Consider the following 12,618-nt stretch of genomic DNA (forward strand, 5'->3'; position numbering starts at 1 on the left):
GTATTCTGAGTGAGGCCTGTTGATGCAGGTGTTTGCTTGTTTGGGTGCTGAGGTCGTGCACCGATGATGAGTATAAAGTATATTTTGTCTGTGCTTCTAAAGTACGTTCTACCTGTCTGTGACTACGCAGCAGCGCTTACTCTGCAGGCTTACTGACATTTCAGAAATGAGTTATTTAATTATTTGTGTGTGTGAGAGACTGTGTTGAGTGCTTTTGACAATGGAAAGTCATAAGTGGTGAGTTTTCAGTGAACAGTCACTGTTTGTGAAAATGTGCTAAAAGTTTTTGCTGATAATTTTTCCTTAAGTTCTGTATATTTAAGTCTGTGAAGCAGTTCTGTGCATGTTTGTGTGTGTGTGTATGTGTGTGTGTGTGTGGGTGTGTGTGTTTGTAACACTCATTTTCCACCGCAAGAGGCTGCAGCTTTGCCCTTTGTTCTAAGTAGTGCTAAAGGCACTTCCGAATGAGTGTTAATTTCTTCAAGCACTCTCAACAGAAGGCGTTTGTATTGTGTGTTAGCAAGTTCAAGTAAATAAGACACAATCTGCAGTGTTTGTGCTTAGGTTACAAATGTATTGTACTTTGCTGGGCGTAGATGAGTGGAGTTTTTTTCCACTTCCAGGGCCCAAGACTGCATGTCTGTGGACATGAGTTTAAATAAACTGTGCTCTGATGTTAACAGTGGATAGTGTTTAGTGTTTCTGCTTTTCACACCAACTCACAAGATTCTACAGTGGTTTTTATTGTAGTTTACATTTCCTCATATGGAGGAAGGCCTGTTGCCTCATGATGGAGGCAGATTTGTAAGAAAAGCCGGAATATTTTTTATTTTTTAATATATAAGGCGGGTTTGCACTACGCTGTGTGTGGCTACATGAAGATAACAATAACTCTGGAAATGAAAAGGTTTTTTTTTTACCTGTTTTCATAGACAAACACATAAGTCAATATGCAACAGCAACAATAACCAACCTACATATGAATGCAAATTATTCAAGCAAACCTTTTTACCCACTTTGACATGTGAGAGAAACTGGTCTAGACCACGTTTCACACTTATATCTCAACAACTGTTTTCTCTCCTGCCTCTTCCTTTCATACTTATGTGACTTGTAATCAATGCTGCATCATATAAAAACTTTTATGCATTAACAGAAGAATTATATGTTTCTGTATCAAATTGTATGTTTTTTTTATTAATGGGCTAAAGCATCAGAAACCAGTCACCTCGATACTCTTCTGGTTCTAGGTGGTGGCTGGACAGACCCAGAACTGGCTGACTTTGAGCTGTTGGTGATCATGAGTGCCACGGTTGAGCCAACCTCCGCCACATGCCAGGTTCGAACATCCTACCTTCCCGACGAGATCCTCTGGGGCTACGAGTTCCCCCCTGTTGTCTCCCTGTCCCCGTCAGGAAAATACGTGGCTGATTTTGCCTTTTTTGACAAAGTGGCAAAAACCAAAACTCCACCCCTTTTCAAGCAGGGCCTGCCACCAGACGTGCAGTCGCAGGGGTCCCGTCAACGTAAGGGCAAGGAAGACGGAACGGACTTGGAAAAGATGAGACTGGAGGAGAGCTACAGGGGGGAGGAGAAGGGCTGCCAGAGAGGGCGTATTCGGGACAGCAGCCCACTGAGTGTTCGAATTAGTAATGTGTGAAAGGGAGTGAAAGAAGAGGTTCTGAAAGTTGATGTGAAACCAAGATCAGGCAAAGATAGGAACAAAGAAGAAGCGACCACATTCTCATGAAGAAGCCTAAACTGCCAATGCATGAGTTATTCTAAAGTACGTGGCAGGAAACTGAACACCTGGGTGTTAAGACTGCGCATGAAAACCAGACACACTCTTTAACCACAAGGCTGTATACCAGAACAAACAAAGAAGATGTTTACAGCCTTTCAGAGTTCGAATATCAAGTTACAAACCTGACTTATACAAATCGACAGCATGCTAAAAGATTTTGTATTTTCAATGATGTCAACAAATTAGTGTCTACACCGTATTTTTTAGAGAAAATTGAACGAGATGAGCCATGAACTTTAAAGCAAGTTCAATATACCCTGAGCATCTTTCCATTGTCTACATTCACTTACCCTAATAATGGCAGTCAAGTGGTCACATGAAGCTGGTTATCAACTTGCTAAATTAACCCAGGGTTTCTCCTACATGTCCATTTGAAAGGCAACAATAATACAGGCTGAATGTAACACAGCTGCTGCAGAGAAATCAGCAGTGTCAGTGTGTGTGTGTGTGTGTGTGTGTGTGTGTGTGTGTGTGTGTGTGCGTGTGTGTTGGGGGTGGGAGGGTCCTGAACAGTGGTTTAATATTAAAATGCATGTATGTATGTATGAATGCATGTGAGTGCTTTGGTCAGTAAGACTGGAAAAGATGAGATGATATATTAATAAAGTTTAGCCTATTTGAATCCAGGAAAGAAAGCCAGCAGAAAAGGCCAACTCTGTGAATTAAAAGACTTATCAATATCAAAGCTCTGTCATTAAGACACAGGAGAATGATGCTCATCAGGGAAAAAAGAGATTTTAGACAGTATAAAAAAAACCTTTAGACCCTCCTACTGTCTGAGCAGAAACTTTCTACTGTCTGCGGAATCTTCCAGGAATGGTGACGCTATTTTCTGGAGAACTGATTGGTCAGCGAATTAGGTTTGCAGCACCGGACACTAAAAAGAAGTCATGCATTACTCATTACTTTTCTTAAAAGTAATTCAGTACATTACTTAATTGCCAAACAGAATATCACAGTAAAGCATGCAATAGACACGTTGGTCAAAGTGTCAATTTCATGCTTTTCCTTTTCCGAAGCAGTAAATGGACATGCATGCAAAGGTTGCATTACTAGCAGAGGGAGATAATAAATTTGCTGGCAAAGCTTTGGTGTGATATCAGGTTGAAAGTTATTCATTATACTGCTGAGATTACTTATTGTTACTCCATGAAATGACCTGAAAAGCAGTGTCCCATAATTACCATTTAAGAATATAAATCTGAGTCTACAGTCCCACACATCAACACAAATCAATATCCCAATGAGGACACACACACACGATCATTTATTTCGTTTTTACTTATGAAAACAAAGCAGATGAAAGATGAAAACCAGAGACTTCAAAGTCGTCGCCACAGTGATTCTACTTTAGAAACATGAACAGGTAGAAACAGAGGCTTCAGTCTTACTTCTCAGCAGTTTGTTATCTGTTAAAGTTCAGGGTCTGGCTGCTGGGCTGGGGTCAGCTTCACTCTGCTTTATCATCACTCTGGCTCTTGGCTAGCTTAGTGTTAGCATGCTGCCTGTGCAGATGGTTGTAAAGAGCTGAAGTTGTGTTAGTAACATAATGCAGCCGTTTCTTTCCCAGAAGCTGTTTGCACTTTACCATCACTTTTTTCTTCTTCCTCCAGCACACAAACTGAAATCAGCTGATTATAGCACATGTGTGTAAGAAGAAGACAAAACTTTTGTTCCATGTTTTTTCTTTGGATCCACCTCCCTTACTTTTGCAATGAAAGCAACAACATAAATATACATACAACAAATGTTAACTGTAATGCAATTATTGGATTACAGTAATGCATTAAATTACTGCGTTATTGAAAAAACTAAAAACACTGGATTTTCATGTAAGAAATGAACCACCTACATCGTACAGAAAACCCAAGATTAACCTGGATAAGATGAAATCTTACTTTGTAGCACAGTCCTCAGGGCAGCAGATAAAAAATCAATCTGTAACAAAAATCATCAAAGTTAAGGATTATTTAGGATTTTTAAAAACATTTTATCTAAGAAGAAAAATGCTGAGGCAATTCTGGCTTGAGAGTAGTTTTGCAGTGAAGCTGAAGGTTGGATGTGTTGATTCACAGTACTGGTTTTGCTTTTTTGTAAAGATAAATAAATACCTGCAACAGGTAACGAGAACTGGAACTGTAGTATTTTAATGAGGGATTTTAAAGGGCAGTACCAACATCACTACGTGAAAAATGAGCTCTTTTATCCAGACGTCTCATTGTGTTCGTTGGAGTACATATATGTTTAGTAATGTTACTAAAAGCATTTTAACATAAACAAAAGGTGGCATTTTATACAGACAGAGTAACTGAACTAACTCTAATACTTAATACACTGTATTAATATGATTTAAACCATGTGGAGTTTTGAGTGCGAGCGAGTTTTTTTACACCTTCAAACTGTTATCGAGTGAGTGTGATAATACTTTCTGTGTGTGGATGTTGAATGCGGATGTTAAATGTGAACTGTTTTAAATATTCTTTACAGTATGCTTTGCGTAGTCCCACAGAAGTCTTGAATCACTGTGCTTTTAAAATAATCTTTTAATGCTGTTATGTCATGATAACAAGTTAGCCTGAGATAACAAAGGTCGTTTTTTTGTGGTAATGACTATTTTTTATACCAAGAAAAAAAAGGTTGTTTACTCTTTGCTTATTAGACAACATGAGCTTCAAGCAAACTACAGGAGGACATTTATTTTGGCTGTTTTGAATATGCTTATTAAAATACAGAGGAGTGTAAATTGTTGATAATGCGTTATTATTTCTGTAAAGATCTATTTTCCTCTTGGTTTTCTATCAGGAATCATGACGCCACTTTTCATGTATCGTTAATCCATAAAGGCGACTAATCATAAAATAAATTGAATTAAGACACATGAATGGGTTTATTCTGTCAACCCTAGTTTTCCATCTCATCAAAACAGAAAGTAAAATTGTGTGTTTATCCTTGCACTCAGATAAGCAGAGGTGTTATTTTCACCCCTATGGTGAATCATTTTTGCGGCTTTGTGGTGCAACAGGAACATCAGACAAACAGCGGCTTGTGTTTTCCACTCTTTTATCATTACTCATTCCTACGAGCGGAAATTATTCTTTATAAGCGCTTTACAATTGGTTTACAAATGTTGTGGCAATTCTTTCTGATACAGACAAGTGAGTTATTAAAGTTATTCTAAAATAACAGCATTAAAAAATTCACAGCATCACAGCCTTTCTTGGCTTCTGTACACTTATGTACAGTATGTATAAATATTTTATCTATATTTCTTGTTTCTGTATGTCTTTGACATCTTATGTAAAGCTTTGTGTTATTGTGGCAGATTAACAGAGTTATGATAAAAGTTTACGGGGACTCACTGACTTTGACACAATAAGTTCAAATATTTTATTTACTTTTTCAGGAACCCAGTTTTATAAAGAATACATGCAAAAAGATAGTTATAGCAAAAAGTTCCTTTATTTTGTATTTTCTCCCCCACATTAAATGACCAACAGAGATAAAATACTAATATGGATTCCTTCGCTGGTGAAGAACATGAAAAATATTCAGAATAAGTAAAAACACTTAAGTACGAGTCTCTGATTAAAGGCTTCCTGTATAAGCTGTATATGTATATGGTTCGCTTGTAATTCTGGAAGCTCATTGGTCTAACTGCTAATACACTTTCAAGTGTGTCTTTAAATAATAAATGTTTTATTTACAACATCCACAAGTCTCTGATTGTGTGTGTGTGTGTGTGTGTGTGTGATAAAGTATTCGTCTTTGAAATATCTGCAGATACCGTCAGAATTATGAAACAAACACTTAAAAAATAATCTGATGACTTAAGTCATACTTGGTGCTTTTATAACAGCTTATGATGAATATTCAGCCTCCAACCATCCTGATCACACCGCAAATAAAGTTCTGAAATCTGAATTAGCTAAAAGCACCAATAGCTCATATTCCATTAATGAATAATAGGGCCATTACTTCTGTGTCTGTGCACAAAACGGGGTATAAATTTGGACCAAATTCATATTTCACAAAACTATCCAAAAGTGCAAAACTAATAATAATCATGATGCTATAAACTGCTTTACCACAAATACAATATTACTGCTAAATTTAGCTGATCAGTCAATTCAAATATTAATTTTATGTTTGCTAACAATCAGCTTTTGCTAGACTTTGACTTCCATCTTATTATCTAGTTGTATTTTTTACACTTTAAGTGGAAGAGTTTGGAAGAGTTTCGGAATATAAATATGTATATGTATAATGTGTGTTGCTTAGACTCAGCCTACTTATTTACATTTTATTATTTCATTTATTTTATTTGGCATGTTCTAAAGCTCTGGTGGCGCTTGCTAATCTGGTGAGACTTTCAGGTAGAAGGGTGGGATTTGGCGGGTAGGTGTGGTGTCCACTGTGTGTGTGAGTTTGTAGAAAGACCAGCTACTGCTATCAAGTGGACATTTTAGTCTGTAGACAAGCAGCATGCTGTTATTTTCATGACTGACCAGTCACCTGGCGTGTGGAGCTGTTTTAACCTACCAAGAGGTAATTAGGAGTCTGAAAGGGTTTTTTCAAAACCAATAGACCCTGTGCACGAGAAAATGCTGACTTCCTGTTTTAAGACCGGATGTAGAGTTGTACATTTGCGGTAGCTTTATTTTGCGGTCAATTGCTACAGCGAAGGTGGACTCCAAAATCATGTCCAAAATATGAAAACAGAAAGATCGTGTGAAGTTACAAAGAGGAGAAGGTGGGAAAACTCACCTGTGCTGTGTCATAAACAAAATCAAATGATCAATTTTGATGTTTGAAGAGTGTAGATCGATTGGTTGTTTACATCACTCAACAGAAGCACAACTGCATTACAAAGTCAGAAGACACATCGTCCACATTCAGAAGCACATTTCTGTATAGTGACAGTTCTTATGATTTAAACAGGCAAATGTTCACCTTTTAAACTATCAGGAGCCATGAGTACTGATATTTGCATGTGACTTTTATTTTATGGCTTGTTTATGAGTGAAGTGACCATTCAATTTAGGCCACAATGCACCCCAGCTAAGACTCAGGGCTGCAGCAAGGGTTGCATTTTCAGAATGTTTGGGAATGAGTGTGTGTGGACTCACCAGAGTGTTTAGTTATCCTGTTTCATTCAGTATTAGTAACCTAGTGATTGAACAGTAAGGAACACCACTTTATCAGTGCTACATATTAATTTACCACTAAACGCAAGTGATTTTACTTCACTAACTAAAGTGAAACTGTACCATTTCAAATGATATGCTCATCTTTAGGTTTAATTATACAATTAATATATTTATTATGAGCATCAACAAGGGAAAATCAAAAGTAAGCTACAGTGTAGAGACCCAGGCCGGCTCACAGATACATGAGACTAGTGTTACATGTTGGGTCTGCGCTCGCAGGCCCAACATGTAACACAAGACTTATCACCAGTGAACAAAGCAAGACAAACAGCGATCCATTTTAACTTGCAAGGGAAGCCTGGTCAGAACCAGGCTCTTGGAGATGAATGCTCCTCACCTGTTTCCCAGCCAACTTCAAAGAACAGCCTTCCCTGCAGCCTTTTATTCAGTGAATACAAGAACCACCCACTGTAACACCCATGTGGTCACAATACGAGGTTAGTCATTCATATACTGCTGCATGGGCTGGGCTGTAGTTACATCCTAAGGTTTTAAAAACTGAGCTTAAATAAATGATTAGTGGCAATAAAAGCCGAGGGAGGTCAACAGTGATCACTGACTTTTTTTAGGAGCTTTTTGAGATTAAATAGAAGAAAATACAAAGCATTAAACGTGTTAACAACACAAAAGCCATGTTAAACGCAGACTACTTTAGGCCCGGAAGTAGGATTCGTCATGTCATCACTTAATAATCGGATAAAAGCTGAATTTTGTCTCCTGGGTCCGTATCTGGCCTCGTTTGGGTTCTTGACTTCTTTTAAGAGAGTGATTAAAATCATTTCAATATCAATCTGTCAATCAAAGCATAACAAAAACATATACATGAGAAAAATAATTAGGAAACACACAGCATTGAAGGAGGACACAACAAAGAGAGACAATAAATACAGCCCAGGTATAGAGGGGAAAGGAAACAAGTGGGACAAGAGCTGTAGCAAATCAGGTTTAATGAGACAAGGGAAGTTAAACTACATATAAAGTCCAAGAGACAAAAGACCAGAGACAAACATTAAAACACAGAGGCAAGACACGAAAGGGCGAGACATAGAGTGTGAACATAAAATGCTTTTCCAACCCAAAAGAATTACAAACTCACAAAAACTCAAACCGCTGACCGTGACAGGAGAAGATGAAAGGTCATCTTCTCCTTTCATCTGCTCCCTTTTAGGGTTGTGACAGCAGATCATCTGCCTCCACCTCACGTTAACAATCTGCATGTCCTCCTTCACCACATCCTTAAACTCCTTTGTCCAGTATGTCCACTATCCCTCTGCTGCACATGTCCAGACCATCTCAGCATGTCCAAACTGCTCAGCTTGAGCTGTTCCTCAGATGTACTCATTTCTAATCTTGTCCATTCTTGTCACTCACAATTAAAATCCGGACATCTCCAGCTCCACCTCCAGCCACTGCAGGTCTCACTACCATCATGTAAACCTTCTCTCTCACTCTTGCTGCTATCTTTCTGTCAGAAATCACCCTTGAAACTCACCCTTATCCATCCTTTGATCCATCCAAAGTAATGGACCGAGTTGTATTCTGTCTCGCTTCTAATGACTTTCATTCCTTTTCTCTCCACCTCTCCAGGCTCTCTTCCACCCGCTACTACTCTACTCTCACTACAGATACAATGTCCTACACCACCCTCACATTTCACGGCCACTCATTACTTCCTCTTGCAGTACCGCAGTTACACTCTTTGTACCCTAACATATGCTTTCTCATTTCCTCAAAGGCTCTCCTTCTGACCTCATCTCCATCAACACTCTCAAAGCAAACATGACATCTGTAGTGCTTCTTCTCTGATGCTCACTGCTCATCGCCTTGATGTCATTCCACAAAGATATCGATTATCAACTTTATCCATTTGTAGTTACTGCAGCTCTGCACATCATCCTGTCCTAGTACTCTTTCTGTTCAATTTTCAGGCAACCTCTCACTCTCCAAGATTATGTTGAAAAATATGGTTATAAAATCCCCTGCCTTCTATCATAAACATTCATACTTCTGGACCAATTACTTTTCCACTCTTCATCTTATATGATTGATAATATCTTACCATAGTATATAGACAGTGTATACCACAATAAATTGGTACTACAGTAGTATAGGCATTTTTTTGTCCTTCATCTTATATTTGCCTGGTTCTTCTCTGTGACCTTTATAGTGCACTTTAGTAGGAACAATGAGTTTGTAAAATGTGTATTTAATTCACAATGCAAAATATTTAAAATCATAAATTTTAGATGCCAAATAAATGTTACCAGCATCTGATAAGAGATCAATTCCTTCAATGTGAAAACTTGCTGCTTCCGGCTCTAACCATAATGTAAAATGTTTCTGTGCTAGTATGCTAACAACCACAGACACATTTGCACACAGACTTCATACAAAAACCACACATACGTATGCATCTGTTTCCTTCATACCATTGCTCTCTCTTATTTTCCACACGCTAACCCTGATCTCTTCTTGTTTAACCTTAAATATTAGGATTTATTTGCAACAGGCTAAAGTCTTTACAGCACCACACACACACACACACACACACACACACACACACACACACACACACACACACACACACACACACACACACACACACTACCCTAATGTCTTCGTCACCTCTTGTATTTTAATCATAACATTTATGAATGAACAGAAATATCTGGATCATCATTAATTAATTGAAGTGTAGTTTAGCTGCATTTGGCAGACTTTTTTTTTCTTTCTCTGATCCAGCAGATGATGCATCGCTTCCTGGGCTTTGAAGCGTTTCTTTTTCTCTCTGACACCTGCCATATTTGCTGCATTCATAGCTGGCTACAGCAGAGAAACCATGCACAGCAGATTTCCTGTTTATGAATTCCACTTTTCTTACGTTCAGATAAATTTGTGTAGATTAAAAATGATTCTGCTTCTGAGTTTTTGGATTGTTACAGGTAAGCTGAATGAAAATGTTTTTGTTCTTTACATAACTAATGCCAAACTTGACCGAATTATCAAATCATTTTTTAAAGATATGTATCAGAGATTTCATTAGGGAAAAAATGCAATTGTGATGAATGAAGCAAAGTTTAATGAGTGAAATTAAATGTATTTTTTCCTTGGAAGTTTGATTAAAAAGGAATTACTGTTTTGCAACATTATGTTGCAAAACAAAGGATGTCAAAGTGATTTCCTCTTTCATACACCATACACTTACTAGAATATATCTATTGTGTGCATGTTGTGGTTTTAAGGTTTAATAATGTATTTTAAGACTCTTGCTGCACTTTTCCTCTTAGGTCTCATGGCAGAGGACCCACCAACGACATATTATGGACTAAAAAACAGCTCAGTGTGTCTGAATGTTAAGAAATTGCCAGAATATGAACGTGTCGAATGGAAATTTAACAAGACAATTATTGCTGATGATAGAAAAATCAATCCAAAATACAAAGACAGAGTGGTTTATAGTGCTGGAAACCTCTCCCTGTGTATTAAAAACCTGGCTGATACAGACGCTGGCATATATGAACTCTCACTCAGCCGTGACTTTATTTCAGTGTCAGAGAAACATCAAGTCATTGTTCAAGGTAAGTTATAAGCAGAACTTTGTCTTGTCCTATTTTAAATATTCAAATATTTCTGGATTTAGTAGAATTTGTCTTACAGTAAGCTTTTACATTTCTTTGTGACTGAAAGAAAAACAGAATCTGTCATTGTCTTTAATCACAACATCATATATCCTACAATTTTAGAATCACTTGGGTCATTGTCAGTTCTCTTTTTTGCATTAAATCATTAATTTATCTGTTTGGCTCAATGTTACAGACATGGTTCCCACACCTGTTATTACAATGTTAAAGCTGGGCTCCAACCAGTCTGCTGGACTCTGCAGTATCACAGTAAACTGCTCCATTCAGGATTATTGGCTTTGGTCTGTTTGTGATGAAGACAGCTGCAGAAGATCTCAGAAATCATTCAGTGAGGTCAACATCACCATCTTCACTGAGAACAGAGCTGTGGTCTGTAGAGGCAACAACCATGTTAGCACAAGTAATTCTTCTGAAACATTAACAAGGTGTAAGTATTAAATATTAATTTTAAATAACATGCTGTTGATTCATTTTACATGAATTATATTTCCCCTGTTATTTAGATATGTACATTGTTGTTTCTTGTCATACAATTATTTTACTTTTTATGTCTGAAAAAAATTGCTCATTAAAATTACGTTTCTGTGTCTGCAGGTTTTAATAACTCTAATCCTGATGATAAAGAGAATGCACAACACCCTCCACCAACGAGAGCGCTTGCATTTATTATTGTTTGTGTTTTACTCGCCTGCGTCTTCGTAACAGTTTCTTTCTTTTTAGTTAAAAGATTATTTTCAGCAAAATGGAAATCCTACCAGGTAAGCTGCATTCACTAACAGATATTTATATCTGTTTATATTTTATATTATATAACTTGTGCAGTGGTGTGTCATAATGTGACTGAATATTTGACTTTATTATTTACAGGCTCCAACAAATACTATCCGCTCAATACAAAGCCAGCCCATTAGTACTCTGCCATCATCTCAGTCTAGAGCCTCTACTGTGTCTTCGTCAAGTGATGCTGACCCTGCTTATGAGAATGCAGACATCCTTCAGTACAGCCAGACCAACAGCCCAGGAGAGCAAATTAACTCCATGGCAAGCTACACAATAGATACCATCTACACTGTTCCAGGAGTGAAAGCCTCTTCTGCTGGCAACAACAACCAAAATACTTCAGAGACTGCCACAGTGGAGGAGGCACAACAACGGCTCACACAGGTCGACACAGTTTACAGCGTGTTGCAGAAACCAAAAAATCTGAATGTGTAGCACCACCCAGAGGCCAAACTGGACTTTTGAACAGTGGGAAACAAAAGAAAACGAGAGAACAAAAACATTACAAGAAAATGAACATATATCCAGCATAGAAAAGAAAAAAGATCAATTCATAGAACTAATACAAAAGTAATCACAGGACTTATGATTATTTCTATATAAAAGTTACATTTCTGCTGAATAATTTGGATGCTTGCTGACATGCTGAGATGAAAGACCAAATGCTGATCTTTGTTTGGGAGCTTATTCACTTATATTTATTTGTTATAATAGTATTTTATTTATATTAGCAATGAATTTTTCTATCCACCAAATCATTTTGTTTTTTCTTTAGAAGTACAGAAAATGTATGAATTGTGCCCCATTAAATCACATGCTAATTGGGCAGCTGTTGATGGATATTTGCTTATGTTTGATTAAACTTGTTTAAGTGGATAAATTTAGCATTTACCCTAGTGCAGGGGTCAGCAACCTTTAACACCCAAAGAGCCATTTGGACCCGGTTTCCTCGGAAAATAAAACAGTGGGAACCGCAAATACTTTTTGACATCTAAAATGAAGATAACACTGTATATATTGCTTTTTGTTCACCTTTTATGCTTTGTATAAACAACTAGAATGTGTTGCTTATGAAATCCATGAAGTGCTTAATGAGAAAAGTACGAAGTCACTTTCATCTTTTTGCAGGACTGTAAGCTGTCATCTGTGAGGTGTGATCGATTTGTTTGGCTATTCTTTTTAACAT

General features: G+C 37.5%; 2 protein-coding genes across 4 annotated transcripts in view; both read left to right on the forward strand.

Annotated features, from left to right (window-relative positions):
- kcnj10a (potassium inwardly rectifying channel subfamily J member 10a) overlaps positions 1–3,097 on the forward strand; it is a 28,856-nt gene extending 25,759 nt beyond the window's left edge. For 2 of the 3 annotated variants that reach the window (XM_026162400.1, XM_026162401.1), the window contains exon 6: positions 1,251–3,097. In XM_026162400.1, the coding sequence (XP_026018185.1) occupies positions 1,251–1,660 (410 nt within the window). In that variant the 3' untranslated portion in view covers positions 1,661–3,097. The remainder of the gene's footprint in view (positions 1–1,250) is intronic. The other variant, XM_026162402.1, reaches the window with a different exon arrangement.
- A 6,742-nt stretch (positions 3,098–9,839) lies between these two features.
- Positions 9,840–12,258, forward strand: LOC113012625 (T-lymphocyte surface antigen Ly-9-like). Its single transcript, XM_026152921.1, has 5 exons — positions 9,840–9,953; positions 10,299–10,589; positions 10,828–11,079; positions 11,247–11,410; positions 11,520–12,258. The coding sequence occupies exons 1-5, from the start codon at positions 9,851–9,853 to the stop codon at positions 11,865–11,867; spliced, it is 1,158 nt and encodes a 385-aa protein (XP_026008706.1). The 5' UTR covers positions 9,840–9,850; the 3' UTR covers positions 11,868–12,258.
- Positions 12,259–12,618: the final 360 nt, after the last annotated feature.

This window comes from Astatotilapia calliptera, chromosome 3 (genome assembly GCF_900246225.1).
Source record: "Astatotilapia calliptera chromosome 3, fAstCal1.2, whole genome shotgun sequence".
In the NCBI taxonomy this organism is placed as follows: Eukaryota; Metazoa; Chordata; class Actinopteri; order Cichliformes; family Cichlidae; genus Astatotilapia; species Astatotilapia calliptera.